Source organism: Denticeps clupeoides, chromosome 11 (assembly GCF_900700375.1).
Source record: "Denticeps clupeoides chromosome 11, fDenClu1.1, whole genome shotgun sequence".
NCBI classification, from domain to species: Eukaryota; Metazoa; Chordata; class Actinopteri; order Clupeiformes; family Denticipitidae; genus Denticeps; species Denticeps clupeoides.
The window spans coordinates 3,504,757-3,524,558 of NC_041717.1; the positions used below are offsets into that span (position 1 = coordinate 3,504,757).

General features: G+C 41.2%; 1 protein-coding gene across 7 annotated transcripts in view; it reads right to left on the reverse strand.

Moving 5' to 3' along the window:
• Window positions 1–282: 282 nt before the first annotated feature.
• The window catches only part of sh2b3 (SH2B adaptor protein 3), a 29,629-nt gene continuing 10,109 nt past the window's right edge, over window positions 283–19,802 (reverse strand). For all 7 annotated transcript variants that reach the window (XM_028997291.1, XM_028997297.1, XM_028997292.1 and 4 more), the window contains 6 exons: window positions 9,205–9,306; window positions 8,368–8,462; window positions 6,387–6,478; window positions 5,994–6,208; window positions 4,541–4,712; window positions 283–2,951 (listed from right to left, as the gene is read on the reverse strand). In XM_028997291.1, the coding sequence (XP_028853124.1) occupies window positions 2,572–2,951; window positions 4,541–4,712; window positions 5,994–6,208; window positions 6,387–6,478; window positions 8,368–8,462; window positions 9,205–9,306 (1,056 nt within the window). In that variant the 3' untranslated portion in view covers window positions 283–2,571. The remainder of the gene's footprint in view (window positions 2,952–4,540; window positions 4,713–5,993; window positions 6,209–6,386; window positions 6,479–8,367; window positions 8,463–9,204; window positions 9,307–19,802) is intronic.

The window sequence follows — 19,802 nt, forward strand, 5'->3', positions numbered from 1 at the left end:
TTTGGCCTGTTTCTGTAGGAATTTATGCACATTTATCAGAACAGATATGGTCAGGCACTGATGCTGAATGATCTCTGATTCAATTCATTTGCCATGGTCCCCAGCAGTTACAGACCCCCGCTCTGTGATCTTACATGGTCTTTCGCTTTGTGGCTGTTGTTCCTACACACTTCCACTTGCCAATAATAGCACTTATATTTGATCAAACAATTATCACAATAATATTTTCTAACATCTTTTCACCACTAGAGGGAAGCATGGACCAAAAAATAAGGTCTGAAATGGTTTTGAGAAATTTATTTTTAAAATTACAGATATACAGTTGGTATAATTTAAATGCATAAAACTATGTAAAGTATTACATATTTGTCTAGACAAAAAGCTTTCTTTTGTTGGTTAAACAAGCCATGGATGAGCAGTTTTTACAGTGGTAATCTAGAATAGACAGTATAGGCTTTCCAAGACTCCAGAGTGTATAATGAGCAAATTAACACAGCTGAAGCATCTAGCTCTTCTACAACACCAGCCAGTAGTGAAATGAGCATTACATTACATTTTTGTGTTAAAAAATGCATTTTAAAAAATACCACTTTTTAGCATCTCAAAAATATATATCATTTTTTATTATTTTGCAAAAAGTGTTCATTGATCTAAATGACATTCTGGGTCGATTATAAAATGTGCTGCATTAGGAAAAATAAAACCCTGATAACACATAATTGTCATCAAGTGCAGAATCTGATTGACAATTAATGACCGACATTTGGAATGTAATTGTAAAAATAATCCTGAATCCACAGCCACCCCTACATGCTAATTTGTGGGTCAACAGTTCTTTGCATTGTGAAACAATGAAAATGAGGTAGTAATACACAGGTACAGTTAGCAAGTTTATCCAGAAAACAGCTGCAAACCTTTGTTAATGCATACGAAGGGGCTGTGAACCGAACAAAAATTCGGAGTGTCACAAAAGAAATAAGAATATGTAGTTAGTTTTTTTTGTTGTTGTTTTTTTTTTTTTTGCTGTAAAAAAAGCTGGTAACCTGTTGCTTCCAGACAAAACTTCAAAAGCACAGAAAAGGCCAGATGGTTTCTGGGGCTACAAAATATTTGACCAAAAAAAAAAAAAAAAGAAGCAAAGTTAAATGCTTTTGTTCGAGTCATTCTGGCACTGAATTTGCATAACTTGACCAACAGCCGTCATTCTCAGACAGCCACAGAACTCTTTCTTTGCCTGATTGCATCTCTTTGTTCAACACAAATTCAACACTACTCACGCAAAAAAAAAAAGCCTAATGCCAAAAATAAGTCAAATTGCGTACAACAGCAGCATATGTGAGGCTTGAGCAACATATTTCTCCACTGTTGCTTCCTTCTCAAGCAAGATTAGGGGGTTGAAGTACAGTTTCCCCTCATCAAAATAGATAAATAAAACCATTGAATCTTGACCTTAATGAAGAATCCTTATTAGATCTGGATTATGTATTGCTAAGAGAAATTAGTTTGGAGGAAAGCCCCCTCTTGTCAAAAGCCTGAAAGCTAAAAAAAAAAAAAAAAGGATGCCTGCATCAATTTTCATGGGTTTATTATTAATTTTTAAAAACTTTTTATAGAGGACACAGAGAGTGGTTTCAAGTTCTGCTCTGTGTACAGCAATTCTTAATTAGAGATAAAGATGAATGCTATGAATTGGTTGTGGGCCGCCATGAACAGTTATTGAGATGGCGCATGGCATGGGTGGAGTAATGTTATATTTTGCAGCAGTGTTAGTGTTCAGCGACAGAAACAGACATTTGCTGTTACATATACATACATATTCAAAAGACTAGTGCCTGAAGCAACTTTTGGCTATAATTTAACAAAGATACAATGAAGAAGTCCATAACAATGAAACAAAAATTTTCAACAAGACTTGTTGCAGCCTGAAAGTTAAATAAACTTCGTTATTACTTCTTAAATAATCCATCAATATGGCTTAATAGTTTTTTTATGCTCATTTGCAATGTTTATTCTAATTGCCACTACTGCCCTGGCTTGACAGAAATCGCTTAATTGGCTTAAACAGACGCCAAGGCAAATCAAGTTCAGTCTTGTTTTGCTTTGGGTCTCTCTGAATTAACTTTTAAAAAAGGAACCTGTGTATTACTACAGTTGAAATTTAGATACACTTTAAAGCTAAGTGTATATGTATATTCACATTAACGTCTGTCTGTGAAGAGAAGTGGGGTGCTAAGCACTGGATTCGGGCTCTTGTTCATCTACACCCACTTCAAAAGACCTCAAATATGCATGTATTACTATATTAAGTGAGGCTAATATTAATAATACTATTAATAAAGCTAATAATTAATTGCAAAAACAGAAAAAAAATACATTCATGGAGACACCATGTCGATATCAGACAAGGGTAATATACCATGTCTGGCAGATTCTCATTCATTCAACTATACACACATACACACCACACACACACACACTGGCTCTCGCTCCATCTTATGCCAATCCTTGTGGGCTTCATTCCCCACATGAGGGTACGGGCTGGTCTCAAGTGCTTCTCCCAGCCCCCACCTGTCAGAGGAACATATACTGGTTCTCAATAGCTCTCTTGCGCCCCCTGTCCGGAGGTTCCAGTTCATAGTCAGAGTCTCTCTGATGGCGGAGAGGGGGCAGGGGGTTGGGGTGGCGCTGCAGCATTGGCCGGCGGCCCACCGATTCACTGCGCCGCAGTGGCGGTGGAGCCGGCAGCCGCTCAGGTAAGGCTGGGGGATGTGGTGGAGGCTGGTGCGTTGAGGAGATGGTGCTGGAGGAGGGCGTGGATGTGCTGGTGGTGGTGGGGTTGAAGGAAGAGGGAAGCAGGCGTGGACCGCAGGCTGTCGCACAGAGAGCCAGGCTGGGCTCTGAGCTCCAGCGGTGCAGAGAGAAAGGCACAGGCACAGCTGCTGAACAACTACCTACACACAGAAAAGAGGTGTAACACAAATAGAACAGTCAACACTCACCAAATATACGCGTGAATATGTGTGTTCGACACAGACAAAGTGGACTTAAAATCTGTTGGAGGTTGCTGTAACAGAGCTGAGGCCTGTTTACCAGAACTAAACACTCCAAAACAGCCACATAATGGTAACTTATTAATGATTTTATTGTTTTCCTAGGGAATGAACAATATGTTAGTTCTGTAATTGCACCATCCGGCTAGGGACAAGCTGGCGTTGTTTGTTAATGGGAAAGGACTGTGGGGAATTTTAAATAATTCCAGAGTGCAGGGGAAGGGGCGGACCTAATAGTTTACAAAGTGGCCTTGAGGTGGGGGAGGTTTATTGGTAAAAGATAAAAATGATTTAATGTGATGCTATGTATTCGAAATGTTTTTAAAATGCAAAGTAATTCATTATTGGGTGAATGAGCAATTTGATTATTATGAATTTTTTTTATTTTTGAATGTAATTTTTTTTTAAGATATTTATTGTCTGTATAAATGGTTTGGTTCAGGACCATAAAGGCTGGCCCAAGTTTTCAGTCGATATAAAAGCAAATGGGAGGTTAGACTTGACAATTATTATTTAGATTTTCAAAACTGTATTCATTGAAGTTTTTGGTTTAAATGTTGATCAACTGAGTCTGCCTCCAATCGGCATCCACCCCTGTGTCGTCTTCCCTGCCACCATCACTGCTCAGCTGTCCTGCACAGGGGGACCTTCGTGCCACACAAATTACATTAAATGAAAGAAGCACGATAAAGAATGACTGCATCATTTCTAGAACACTTGTTTCTTCAAACTCAGAAATAACTGGTAATCACTGTAATAATAGGATTGCATGTTCAGGCCATGGATCCATGGCTAAAAGTATAAATTCTGTGTGTATAGTAAACAGAGCACATGCTTGATTGCAAATTCTCAGTTCTCTCTGAAGTTCTCAGAAGCTTTTGAAACCACAAGCCAAGAACAGGGAAACAGCACATCCTGAGCAGCTACATCTGCCCAGTTAACAGGCAGCTTGCCCATACATTCTCATGCTCCACAGTCACACGACAACACATAAAAACAACAAATGCACGACACGTGACAACAACGAGACATCACTTCGGTGACACAGCACTGTTAGGGTCTGGCCTGCTTCCACTTTCTATCGCCCACAGTCTATCAACCTTCAGGATCAGCCAGCCAACTGTGTGCCACCTGAACGCCACTCAACTTTTTTTATTGATACAGTAAGAAATTTGAGCAAACAATGGGCTGAGTATTAATTGACATGCACCGATTTTATTCTTTGTTTATTTATAAAATAATTATCAAGAACATGAACTATAATGCAAGCTTCTTGAAAAGTAATAAACTTGGAATAAAAAATTATGCTTGAATGATGGATGTTTTAATGCTGACCAAAAAATTTAAACTAAAACTTGGGCAAATTCAACTTCCACAGAAAAAAAAACAAGCATTTCCCTTATCTGATCTAAGACTGTTTCTGTTCGCTGTGACTGGACTGCAAATGAACATGGGTGACCTTCTCTGTGTTTTCGTCAGTGTGCCCGTACCTGATGAGGCTGAGGCAGCTGCCACGTAGCTGGACAGCGTGACGTCACAAGCCGTCCCACATTCCAGAGGAATGGGGTAGAGGCGGAAGTGACTGAGCATGTCCATGACCGAGGTGAAGCGCAGATGCTGAACACGACATTGTCCCCACTCCGTCAGAGACAAGCGTAGGTGCTGCACATCAAGGCAGAGACAGGCAGCATTAAATAAATTTAAATATGAAATGTGATCATTTTTATTATAAACAGTTACAATCTGCTTACAAATTAGACGCTAGTACTTACTTCATAAAACTAAAAAAAAAAGAAAGTGAAGTGATTGTCATATGTGATACACAGCAGCACAGCACACAGTGCACACAGTGAAATTTGTCCTCTGCATTTAACCCATCACCCTGAGTGAGCAGTGGGCAGCCATGACAGGCATGGGGGACAGTGCTTTTGCTCAGTGGCACCTCAGTGGCACGTTGGCAGATCAGGATTCGAACAGTCAACCTTCTGATTATGGGCCCGCTTCCTTATTCACTAGGCCAACATTGCCCCAAGTTACTAGTTACTTAAGTTTTTTTTTGTTTTTTTTTTAAAGGGTAACACCATTCCTTCCATATTACCATTAAAATATGAGTAAACAGCACATGCAACCAAACTTACAAAACAATCTGAGGTCTATTCATTTGTGTGTATGTATGATATAAATAATGATTCATTCCTATATAGTTAGCGACACTATACTCCTACAATATATAAAAGTACAGTAATTATAATAATAAAGTCAGTCATTCTAGTAAGAGGACCATCCAATCTAGCTGTTTTTTTTTACCAAAAGGTTCATAGTAAGTAGTTGACTAAATCAGCCTGTCTATGGTCCTGCTGGAAATGGCGATAGGTGTAAAGAGTGCTTTGGTCATTCTGCTTCATGGTTCAGAGAGAGGCAGCTCAGACAGTCGGATCTGGAATTTGTCCTGTGATGTCCTCATAAGCGGCAAAGGTTACCTGCCGTTTCTCATGCTTTTTACGCCCAGAGAATTTCTATAGGCCATTTTCCTCTTTGTCCCACTTCTCTCCTCCTCATTAGCATTTACATTTACAGCATTTACCAGACGCCCTTATCCAGAGCGACTTACAATCAGTATTTACAGGGACAGTCCCCCCCTGGAGCAACTTAAGGTTAAGTGTCTTGCTCAGGGACACAATGGTAGTAAGTGGGATTTGAACCCGGGTCTTCTGGTTCACAGGCAAGTGTCTTACCCACTAGGCTACTACCACCTTGTCAGTAGCATTTAAAGCTACTGACACCGAAATGGCACATTTCAAGGAAATCTCATCGTGGGACTGGCTAAAACACATTGGTAGTAAGTGGGGTTTAAACCTGTGGTTTTGTGGCCTTCTGGTCTTCCACCTATAAGCTACAAGCTTTCAATTCAATAAAAGGAAAGTGGCTTGGCACTTCACACACCTTGGCCTTGCCCTGGTAGTTGAATGTGAGGACGTAGTCTCCACGCCGGGTCTCACTCTGTCGCACTAAGAACACTCCATGCCCCTCCTGTCCTGAGTTTTGCACCAGGTGAGCAGCCTTCACCCTGGAGATCGGGCCATGGAACCAAGGGTGCGACATCAGAAAGTGATCTGTTTTATGATACACCTGCTCTGACAAGGAGATTGTGGGAGAGGCTGCAAAGGACAAAAAACATTTTAGTAAACCAACAATTCAAGAGTTTACATCCAGCAAGAGCAAAAACTCATTCACTATTAATTCATCTACTGAGGTGTGAAACTGGTTCAGTGTAGCACAGGGCAAAGCAAGATGACCCCAGGATGATTCTGATATGAAGCTCCCCTCAACACGCACCCTGGCTTGCAGACTCTGAGCTCCCTCTCCTGGCCCCTGCTGTGGAATCTCCCAGAGGGACATTTAGCAGCGCCAAATCCACACTGTCGGACCTGAGGGAGACAGACACATGCACAAATGTCATGCATGGGATGCACTGAGACACGCAGGGAAAAAGCTGATCCATTTAATCAAACAAAGGATGCAGGAGAAGATGTCAACAATGAATCATTTTATAATACTTTGGTATTACAACTTGAGTTTTCAATGGTCCAGGGGGGGTAAATGGTGTAAATGGTGATACAGATACGGACTATGCTGCATAAACGCTGTATATGAAGTGAAAGGGAAAGTGAAGTGGTGAGCGGTGGGCAGCCATGACAGGCGCCTGGGGAGCAGTGTGTGGGGACGGTGCTTTGCTCAGTGCCACCTCAGTGGTACCTCTGCAGCTCGGGATTCAAACTGGCAACCTTCTGATTACGGGGCCCCTTCCTTACCCGCTAGGCCACAACTGCCCTCATATGGGACTCGCATCCTGTAATGTAAATGTGTCCAAGCTGAGGCTGCCCAGTTCCTGCTATACCTGCTAACCTCACCTGTGCACTGGGAGGCTCTGCCAGAGAACTAGAAGAACTAAACATTTTGCCCCCCTGTTGGCTTGCTGTAGTGGAGGGGAAGGGAGTACACAGTGTTGGCCTCATGGGATAATATACAATAATACCAACTAGTTTTTTTGTTGCGCCCCCTGGATGGATGGCGCCCAGAGCATTCGCCTATATTGCCTATGCCACGGGCCGGCCCTGATTATTGGACACAGTAAACATACCGGTCGTACATACGCTTCATCATATTTCCTCTTCTTCGCTTTAAATGTTATAGTTATTAAATAAATGGTTCTAGACTAGTATACAGCTGTTGGTCAGAACAGGGACATGGTGTAAACGTGCGAACAGGACAGTAAAGGTTGACACCACAGGGAGGTCTACAGGAAGTCAGAATAAGCGAGGGAGCCGCAGAAAGAAAGGAAGCCAAGCCCTCGAGGAAGAAACAGCGAGGGAAGGAGGGAGGAAAAGAAAAAGGAGAAAAGCCAAAAGAGAGGGGGGCAGGGAGAGCAGGGTGTAGAGGAAGCGGCCGGAAGGGTTAGGCTGGGAAGTCGGGCTTGTAGTTCTTGGAAAAGCTAAATGTTATTGTATGTGATACCCCCAACACACAGACACAGAAAGAGAGAGACGAAAAGGAGGGCAGATGAGATCCTGCTGAATTGCTGACTTCAATTCTCAGTAATCTGAATAACAGGAAGGCATCTCTCTCTCTCTCTCTCTCTCTCTCTTCATACTTGCAAAGATGTTACTTTACATCACGCAGAGGAAATGAAACTCCATACAGACACACATGAAGGAGCTCATGGCATGCATATATTCACACACTCAACACACACACCCACCCACCCAACACCAGACCTGCCTCTCCTGTGTCTGGACCTGTGGTTTAGAAATTAAACGTTGTTTTCATAATCCGTTTGAGTGATTAGCTGTATGAGGCCGGTACACTAACAAATGACTAAATGTCTCCAAGGTGTGTGAGTGTTACCTTGTGCACTGAATATTTCTCACAGTGATGCTTATCTGCAAAAGATGATGCTCAACTACAAAAAATATTTCATTACAAACATTTTACCGAGGTTTCCACATAAACATAAGAGCGCGCGTCTGTGTGTGGTGGTGTATACGGCCCCACAGGGTCTGTAGGCTCAAACATGGCTCTCAGTGAGAACGTCTGGCTTCAGAACAGAGCACGTCTGAGGAGAGGAAGCCTGACCGAGAATTCCAGACATCTGCAGAAATGCGAAAGGTCCTGAGATTCCCCTACTGAGGCCTCCCCCACACTTCCGCCTTCTCAGAGATCACACAAACTTTTATCCACAGATGGGATCGCTGCGTGTGTATACACACGTTCATAGGTGCAGACAGTCCACATATGCTCATAATAAATGATCACTTACCTATTATTAATACATTCTTTGATTTCTGTGGTCCAAGAGCTGACCTGCTGGTCGTCATCCGTCTCAAATATTAAACTGCCTGGATAGCGATTAACCTGCAAAGATTTGACAACCGAATTTTCAACCAAACAGAGCAGTTAGAATAGACAGAGGCAGTCCCACCACCTTCAAAGCGACAGGGTCGGTGCAGAACTGTCACACAGAACAGCAATCCATTATTATTCCATTCTGAACATGCGAAAGCGCTGCATGATGCCGCTTTGTCTCTGTGGTGAAACATACCAAGCAGTAACGAGAACTGCTGATCCTGACTATTTCATGGCACGTTTGCACTTCTACTGCAGATCGTAGTTTCTACGGATGTAGAAACGGTTCAATTCTGGACACGACATATCATAAAGCCAGACTTTACTGTGGCGTTGCATATTCTGTATTATGGTTGTCCATACTTAAATCCTTGCTGTTGCTCACTAGCAACACTGATCTGCTGAAATTATGGGCCGAGTAATATATTTGACCTTAAACTGCAACAGCAACAATGCAACATGTAGTGATCTTAAACTGCCTCGGACACCCTAAATATATTGTGTGTATTGCTGCTGATTGGCATGCGTTTTGAGAGATTTCTATATATTTACTTTCGCAGCATTTGGCAGACGCTCTTATCCAGAGCGATTTACAGAAGTGCTTTAAATATCAATCATTGAAATATCTGGTTTGTATATTTTATTTTACATACATATGATTTTTTAAAATGTAATATTGCACTGCTGTCTAATACATTTCATGGACGCGCCATTGTGTACACTGTGTAAAAACTTTCTACGTGTTGCTCACCTTTAAAACGAAAGTGTTCATGTTGTCAGGCATCTCAAGGCGGTTGCAGCGACGAATCTCCAGGATGTCTGTGCAACGTAAGGTCAGCTTTGGACTTGAACCCTGTGGAGTAGAGGTCATCAGGTTAGAGCTTTCAGATTTGGAGCTCAGACGTTCAGCACTGATGCAAAAGGGGGGAAAAAAAAGTATTAAAAAATCATCAACTGTGCCATGAACCAAACAATGCAATTTACAGCACAAACACACATTCTTTCCTCCTCAAAATTAAAATCATGATTATCACCTACGATTTCATCAAATGCCCCATTTTTGTATATATCGCACAGATCAGAAAAACTTAACTGATTGCTACTTAATTTTTTTAATAAGAACATAGATAAATTAAGATTTAGCATTTTTTGGTAAAAAAAAAAAAAAAAAAAAAGCTTGATTCAACCCATAGACCTTCTTTCCTCCCCACATTCATCTGAATCAAAAGCCGTGGCTGGTTTTTCACTCATACCGAAAGTCACATGTTGTAACGTGTTCCTGATTAATAAAGATTATAGCCAATACGAAACATCAAACTGCGGATTCTCCTACGCAAGCAGTTACTTTTCACAGTGTTCCCCATTTCCGCCGGTGAGCCGTGCATGAAACAGACTCCCATGTGTCCCCCAGCTGGGCGCGTTGCAGGATCCGGCGGAACAAAGCCCCCCTTCGCCTTCCCAAATGTGTATTACTACTGGGATTACTACACAGAACGCCTCCGTGTGGAAATAGAGGGGGGAACACATTCCAACCCATGATCCCTAGCCTTTCACCTCCGCCCACACGCTCTCAGACTACACACACAAGGACAGAAGAAGAAAAGCATGTCAGATGAGACAGGAAATGGGAGAACAGACCAAGAGACATACTAAAAAGAAAGGTTAATATCCAGAACAAAAAACAACATCAAGGAGTGGTGCAAGGAATCTTTATGTTGGATGGTTGCTCTTTCCCAAAAAGGCTCACAATTTTTTGAAAAATGTACAAGTAGTAAAACCAAGTCAAGCAACAAAGTAATTGTGAATTAAAAAAAAAAAAAAAGAAAAAAAAGATGGATGTATGGAAAGTGACGTATGCATTAAAATGTTTTTTTTTTTTTTTTTTTTTTCTCCCAGGCATGCTTTAGACAGGCCGAGTGTAAGGAATTCCTGTGATCCCATTGGTCAGGTTTCAAAACAAGTCCATCCATCCACTCCATCCTCCCAACCCTCCCTCTTCTCTGTCCTCCTGAGTGGAGTGAATACCGCACATTCATTCTTAGAACACTTTGCCAAACTGTGTTGATCGTTAAAAAAAAAAAAAAATCCCCTCACTCAAACACCCAACACACACACACACACACACACACACACACACACAGCACAGCGCTGTGCCAAACCAAAACACACTGCCCTCAACACCATGCCATTTCTGCAGGTCTCTACATAATTGCTGTTAAATCCGCGGCTCCTAACTAAGAACACTGGTTCCAACCGTTCCTGTGATGCACAATGGGGTCTTAATGCTCGGTCATTGCAGCAGAAGTTGAGTAGATTAACACCATCACCACCAACAGCATACATAATGAAAAACAAACAGTTTTGGGGGGAAATTTTTATATACACACACATGCATACACACACACACACACACACACACACATATATATATTGCTGAGGTGACTTCAGCAAGATGTCAAAGTGGTAGATGAGTGATATGGAACACACCAAGGTGTTTCTCTTTTAAACATATGAGAAAACCTTCAAGCAGCTATTTGAAAAAAATTGCTCATTTTAAAATCTTATTGCTTTAAAAAAAAATTGATAAGTAAAACAATGCAGACTCATATAAAAAAAAAAAAAAAGACCAGAAACCGATGTGCGCCCAACCTGACTTCAAAGACAAATCGGATCGGGATTCATGCAGATTAATAAAGTCAGCGTACAACAAAGCATACCATGATCCAGCTTCCTCTTCGTCGCTGCTTATGCGGCAGCATGAGACCGCTCCTGGTGCTTCATGCAGAAGAATCTCATTTAAATGCATTGCTCAGGCACCTCAGCACAGATGGAGGCAGAGGGTACATTACAGCGCAGAGCACGGCTGAAGCCGGATAAATGAAACTGCAGAATTCCAGCGGGTCACTATCACACCATGGAAGGAGGCCTCCGGTCCTCATTCCTGACATGTTTACCATATTTGGTTGGAATTTCCTCGTTTCAGGACAAGACCCATTTTCATTTGAATACACAATAAACCCGAGGTTAGCCAGCCTATATTGAACCTGTCTTAATCACATCGAGAACTTTCTTTCTCGTTTATGATGGAACATTATGATTATAATGGACCTAAAACCTAATCTGAAATTATGGTTAAAAAAATTTATTATTATTTATTAACATTCATTTATTTTAAATATATGCCCTTCCCCATTCATTTATATGTAAATATAACAACATGACCAAGGTTTTTATATTTATATCTCTCTCTCACTCTCTCTCTCTCAATGGCTGGTGCACTAAAAGACATCAAACACCTTACACTCAGTACAGTGAGTGCAGTGAGTGCAGTGATGCTGTTCCTGTGCCTCATTTACATTTGTTTTAACACAAAGGTCACTGTAATGCCACATTCAGTTCAGCAGTCCACATGATCTTTTCATGCACATGGAAACCCAAAATCCAGTTTGGTTGAGGGTGGTAAACATCACTTTCCAGACAGACCCCCAGGTGATGCTCAAGCACCTGCCCTTTTGGTCTAGGCCTAGATACTAGGTCATGGCATAAATTAATGCATGGCAGTAATTGAAAGAGGTTGTTTTTGCCATTGTGATACATTGCAGTACAGCACACGGTGACACAACGAAATGTGTCCTCTGCATTTAACAATCACCCTCTGTGATCAGTGGGCAGCCATGACCTTGGCCTGAACCGGTTTGAATTTGTCTCGGCCCTGTTTGGTCTGTGCCGTGTGTGTTTTTTCCTTATAAGGTGACGGAAGTGCCGGGATGGAGCTGTGCACCTGATTACTTGCTGCTCTTCTAACCTCCTTCCCTTACCCCACACCAGCCCAGCCCCGCTGGTAAAAACTCACCTTTTCTCTGCAGCTTTTAGTTAGAGCAGAGTAAGGATCGGTGTTTATTGTAATTTCTATTACTTTTTTTGTTTAATGCCCTGTGGTTATGTTTTATTGCTTTTTGTCCTTTTATTATTTTATGTTTAAATGTTTTATGCTTACTTGCATTTGTTCTTAGCTGTCCATTTTATGTACACATTACCTTGTACAGCACCTTGGTACACTGGTTGTTTAAAGGTGCTCTAGAAATAAATTGAACTTGAACGAAACCTTAAACCTTAACTTGTATTTGAAAACATCATTTGAACTCATGTAAAAAATGTACGGGATTCATCGATAATCTTTATTATCGAAGTGAGATTAGTCAAGGTTCACACATTGTGATGAAAAACCCAGACAGTCCTAAAAACAATCAAAAAGACAACATAAAAGATATCGTCTGGACACCCGAGCTTAAGCCAAAAATCGGCTTAATAGGCTTTCACTTAGGTCCACGGATTTCTTATGTCTCTTTATGTCACTTCTGGTACAAAACGTGCATGCTCCATGAGTTCTTTGATTGGGCGGGGGAGTGCGAGCGGTCTGCTTTGATGAGGCAGAGGAGTGAACCTCGAAAGCAAAGTACAGTGCTGTCTGTTTAACAGTAACATTAGGATTCACACTCTACGTACAGGACATAGTGATTCGCTACGTGACACATGGAAGAAGCAGAGATAAATCGAGTATATTCTATATCGCCCGCCCCTGTTTTGGAACTTAACTCTACATATACAATCCAAGACCAGAATCAGAATCCACATAACCAGTGGTGAAAGTAGTTTCACACTCCCACACACAAACACACTATGAGCCTTGACCATTTAAAAATGACTTGATAGACTTGACACAGAAACCTTGACATGTTTGAATGTGAGCGGTTCTCACAGATATTTCATTGAGGGAAATTCATTGAGACGCTCGCTCGCTCGTGCGCAAGCAAAATAAATCATTTCCCTTTGTTACGCCTCGCCACTTTTGCTTTTAGTCATACTTTCAGATGTATGTTTCACCATTAGTCAGACTTCTTTATTATAGTTCTACTAAATTGCCAATACCATCAAGGGAAAACAAGCATTTTTATTCATTTTCCATGGAAGCTTTATTCCATGAAAGATATTTGTAACAACATTTATTGGTTTAAAAAGATCCTGGACAAAACATTAACCTGATAATGAAGTGAAAGTGAAGTGATTGTCATTGTGAAACTGCAGCACAGCACACGGTGACACAACAAAATGTGTCCGGGGGGACGGTGCTTTGCTCAGTGGCACCTTGCAGGTTTGGGATTCAAAACTGGAATCGGCAAGCTTCCGATTATGGGCCTGTTACCTTACCTGCTAAACCAAACCACTAGGCTGGGTTATAAATTGGTTTCATTGATCAGTTCGATTTTCTCCTTTAACACTATCTAAAATAAAAGCACGATTCAGGTCATACAGGTTACATTTCATAAAGATATGATGGCCATATGAGTTCATCCATATGCTAAAACCAGTCAACGGCTAATATGAGAGGGGAGTGCTGGCCTGGCGGGTAAGGAGGCGGACTCGTAACAGAAAGGCTGCAAATTCAAATCCCAAGACCACTAAGGTGCCACTGAGGTCCCCGCTACTTGTGCTACTGGTCACAAACCATTACACACCAAGAAAAATGGGAGCTAGTTTCTCTCGAAGATGCAGCACATACCTTCAGCCATGGTTTCATCAGACCACAGGCAGACTATAAGACACTTTGTATCCTGCAGGTGTCCTGTAGGTGTCTTGGCATCTTCCCTGACCACTTGGTTTTTCACCAGTTTTGGAGGCATGTCCAATTCTTGGCAACATCACTATTGATCCTTCACTTTCTGAGCTTCACTGTGTTGCAGAGATACATTTCAACAACGCGGTCCCTTTAATCTCACGCTCACTAATAAACAGTGTAATGGATGGCAGGTATGTACCCAATGAAAAGGCACTTCAGCGAACCGTGCAGACTTCAGCTTATTGTACGTTTTTTTTTGTTTTCAACCGAATTGTACAGGTTATAGGTCACATAGGTCAAAAGGGGAAAAAATACTTGCAGTTTTAACAGCGGTGTGTACTTTTTACATTGCAGCAAATATATAATGCATTAGAAATTGCAGGATTACAAGAAACTGCACGAAAAAAAAAAGCTTATACAACAAAACCACCCGTTTTTAGCAACGTCATCATTGCAAGTTTGCTCGAGATTATCTGCCCTTTGATCAGTCTATTTCTCACCAGCCATTCCTGGAATCACACGTTCATTCAGAAGCATGTCAAAGTACCACCAGACAAAAAGATAAACCTTTGACGAACTACAAGCGTAGAGCCACAGGCTGATTCATACTGGTAAAAGATGGTTTGATACGTCTTTCGGCGTCCTTCCCTTCTCCTCGTTTATTTTTAAACCCTCTTTTGTGGTCCTTGGCCCAAGTCTGCAGCGTGAAATAGTTAGCGCCGATCAGTATGACCTTTAGGGCTGCTCTCGAAAGCACAACCGCGGTTTCACACAACGTGTGGAGTTTGCGCTGGTGAGAAAATAAAACAGAAAAAGGCAAGGAGAGCGATGAAAAAAAAAAAAAAAAAAAGTGCTTCCTGTTTCTGTCTTTCTTGGTAACTATGAGTCTCAGGTATCTGGTACGGGTAAAGTTGAGATGTTGGCAATGTTGGAGAGCAGAGGGGAGGGAGCTGTTAAAGAGACGTTCATGTGTATGGGATAGGCCTGGAGATAGCAATGTTCATGTAAAAAGGGTCTAAAATCTGACCGCCAGGATTCGGTGGGGAATGTTTGCGCTTCTGTGTGCTTTTTGATGTTCTTAAAATCTGTTTCTTTTTCCTGTAGGTATATTAGAACAATCTCGGCAAGTCTACCCTGAACAGGATTCGAAAGCTCCCAGCAAGCAGCGAAACAGGCATAAAGACCATATATATACATACACACACACATATATAAAATATTCATATATGATATACATATGTGTTATATATATATATATGAGAGAGAGAGACAGAGAGAGAGAGAGGTGTGCTGTGCTGTGCGTGCCTACATGCTCAAGCCCCGGTTTTATATATACACACACACACACACACACACACACACACATATATATATATAAAATATTCATATATGATATACATATGTGTTATATATGAGAGAGAGAGAGAGAGAGAGAGAGAGAGGTGTGCTGTGCGTGTCTACATGCTCAAGCCCCAACAGCGCGAGCGGAATCCGTCTTCACATAGGTCGAGCATGCATCCTGTTTACGGGCAAGAGACGGTGAACCACAGCACAAGCAGTAACACAGAGAGGCTGAGGGAGAGATAGAGGGAAGACGAGCGGCACGGAGGGAGAGAGACTGAGCCTAGGGGCTTTCCGTGGGTGGCTTGGCGAGGTCAGGTGCTGCCGTGCTGCGGTTGCAGGCCTGTGCACAGAAATCAGCAATGCCCACATATTTTATGTACATGCTTAGGTAATGGCGCTATACCTACAGACACAACACAACACATTTACCCACGTACATGCACAGTCATGCATTCGTCTGTCTGCACGGCAAGCCACTTCAAACCTGCTTTTGGTTCTTCTAAAGAACTACAGAACTGTGCTCAATAGACGCTAACAGAGCCAACTCAGCCCGGCAGAAATGTGTCTTTCGATGAACAACTTCAAGCAACCACAAAGCCTATCTGGTGAATCTGTGTTGTGGCGACTGGTCCTGTAATCCATTTAAAACAGAACACTGACAGAAGCTCCATCAAACCTGACAACAGCATCGGAACAAAATGGCTGACCAAAGTTCCACGGGCAAAGTAACAAAGGAGGGCAAAGATGAAAGATGCTGGATAACTGAAAACAGAGCATTTTTCGTTGAAACTGCGGTGTTTAGTATTTTTGGCCCATTCAGAAAAAAATTTCAATAAAAAAAAAAAAAAAAAAGTCCACTAGCTTTTATTTAGTTCATGGGAAGCACAGGTTTCCAGTCATGACTATCTACATGTGTGTGGATGTTAGAAGTGCTGCAGGGAGAAAACGCCGACATCAAGCGACACCCTTTTATTTAATGCAATACATACCTCATTTGGTAATGATCAGGGTGATTTCGAAAATATGAAAGCTCTATGCTCAAAACCATGTCTATATTAAAAGCTAGTTAGCCTCACTCATACTGAATGTGTACGTCCTTGTTTTGTAGTGTTTGCTAGCATTTTCATTTATTACAGCATAAATAAACATAATTTGTTAAATTTGTCACTTGCCATCTCATTACACTGAAGTACAAATGATTTCAACATATCCATGTTACCATTGCAGTCATGCCTTGTACAGAAGCTTCCCATGTCATCATCTCAAGGTCCCCCGATCGCGCTTGCGCTAGTACAGTAAGCCTTGCAGTTCTCAATTACAGTTATTACTTATTGCTATAGGAGTGAACACGGGTGTGAAGTGTTTAACCAAACTATTAACCATTAAACCACAAAGCACTGAGGAACAGGGACGCAACGATTTAGTTTGTTGTTTGTTGAAGAGCCTTTTCGTTTTGGGTGGGGGTATCGGACAGCAGAAGGGCACAAAACATTTCCACAGTTATCAAAAAGTGGAAAAAATACGGGACAACAGCGACATTAATAAAAAAAAAAAAAAACTGAAGAAGACATGGTTTAGTATGCACTTTGGTACAGTATGTTCTTGATCCAGAGGAGGTAAAAGAACACATATGTAACTTACTTTCTTCTTTATTAAACAGTGTCTTTCTAAAAGTATAGTCTTTAAAAAAAGCATTTTAAGACTATTACGAAAGTAATTACTAATAAAGACAAAAGGGGGCGGGGCTTCTGTTTTACTGACATCACATTCTTCTTTCATTTTGAAAAGATATTACTTATTACTTACTATGTTAGTAGAGCCATTTGTGCAATCAGTCCATGATCATGTGACATCCAGGAAGAACATTTCAATTGCGCATACCAAACTAAGACAGTTCAGTACAAATACATGTACAGCTACAGCCCTAAAAGTGACACAGTGGAAGTCTGCGACTAAATATTTTTTACAACAAAAAAAATTAACACTTATAACCTTTGCCAGTAACAGTCACACAATGCCATTGTTTTGATGTACAGATTTCACAGATTTTCTAAAACCATGCGAGTGCTTTGAACCAACTACCCACATGTGGAGGGTCTTAGTTTTGGGGTTTGATGGGGTTGAAGTGCCTCGGTAATGCAGAACAGATGGTAGGAAGCGGTTTGTCAGAATTAGAATTAGAAATATTTTCCATCACAAGGGTTGTAATGAGTGAAAAAAACAATAAACCCCTACAAAACAAGTGCTCAGAAAATGACTAAACCAAGCAGGTGGAACGAAGCACACAAAATCCAATATATATGAAATGTGATTTATGGCACATTTTTAAATGAAGAGACAAATAATAACAGAAAAACTTTCACTAGAAATACATCCCATTCTGCATCCTTTATGGCTAAAAGCCTGGCAGTCACTTTATTTTTATTACATGTGATGCAGAGAACACGAGTCTGACATTGCAGATAGTTTTTTAAGTAAAAACTTAAATCAATTCAAATCTGTAAATCAGTGAACCATCTACAGTCTACATGAAAGGATGCGGCTGTTGGATGATGGTCAAATTGTGATCACAACATCTCAAACGACAGCCGGGTGCATGGGCCTGATGTATCATGGGATGCATGTATTATATGAAGGAGAGTCAAATGATCCGGAAAACACCGTTGGGAAACCGAATTGGCTGACGGCAAGAGGATCACATACCGTGACGCACTCCAAAAGTTGCTCAGGAATGGTTCAAGGCGCATACCTGACCATCAGATTCCACAGATCTCATTCCAAATTGGCATCTATGGGAGCTTTTGGAAATAGTCTCTTTCATGAAAGCTCTACAATGCTATTCATAGGAAGGACCGCCAGTTAACATCTTGGTACCAGATATCACAGGACTTCTTCATAGCTCTGTAGCTGGAGCAGTTTTGGTGGCACAAAAAAAAAAAACTACACAGTATTACAAGATGCCAAACCAAAAGATTAAAGCAAATAAAACAGATTAATAGATTTTTCAAATTGTTGATCACTACCCTTCAGTTCTTCACATCATTTGAGATACTTGACACCCTGACCCACCTAATACCATCATATAAATTATTGATTTTTTTTTTGTGTATCTTAAAAATGCATTGCTTTGGCTTTTGTATATGCCGACAATATCCAAACTACAAAATAATCGGTCATGGAACTACGCAGCTTTTCACTCTGTTGGCCTTCTACTAACAAGCTTCATACGGCACCCACCTGGGATGCATTTCAAGACGTTCTCACATATGCTTAGCACTTGCTGACTATTTTTACTTCACTCTCCCACCCGATTCCCCAAACCACTGGGGTGCCTGGAGTGGTCAGGTCATCTGATGAACCACGCAGGTCATCTGATGGCTCAAGCAAATGAGAAGCAGACGGAAATGGCACTTTTTGGCTCAATGTTTTGCCTGCCATGCTCTTTAAAATGTGCCTTCATTTAATAAACAGCCATTAGTGTCACACAAAACACAACTCCACATGTGGACACATCTGTTCAAAAGCTCAAAGGCATGGACTCATTAGACCAAATAACAGATCTGAACTGATCTGACGTCCACTCCCTGTTTTTCTTGACCCAAGCAAGTCTCTAATTTGCGGTGCCTGTGTCAAAGTGAAGGGCTACATCAATGCTCTGCGCTCTCCTCAACGCTGTCACTCAGCAGCTGAACTAAAGACACTCGGTTGAAGGGGGAAGCACAAAAAAAGTGGAATTTGCCTGGCTTTATAAAATGTATTTGAACAACCAAAATCATACCATTTTACTCAAATTTTGACTCCAAGCAAATGGGCTTGATCAGTTCAAATGACACCCTCTAAAGAGAAAAGACTGTGTATTCCTATCCTTTGCTATGTCATCGTAAAGTTTAAATTGCTGTTATTAGCAGGTCAAGTCATGTATGGAGATGTACAGTACAGGCCAAAACTTCGGACACACCTTCTCATTCAATGTGTTTTCTTTATTTTCATGACCATTTACGTTGGTAGATTCTCACTGAAGGCATCAAAACTATGAATGTGGAGTTATGTACTTAACAAAAAAGGTGAAATAACTGAAAACATGTTTTATATTCTATTGAAATGGGTCTTCCCAGAGGTGTTTAGCACTTGTTGGCCCCTTTGCCTTCACTCTGCGGTCCAGATCACCCCAAACCATCTGGACTGGGTTCAGGTCCGGTGACTGTGGAGGCCAGGTCTCCACTTTTTGTTAAGTACATAACTCCACATGTGTTCATTCATAGTTTTAATGCCTTCAGTGAGAATCTACCAACGTGGTCATGAAAATAAAGAAAGAACACATTGAATAAGAAGATGTGTCCAAACTTTTGGCCTGTACCGTATGTGAATGGCAGATCATAAAGTAATTT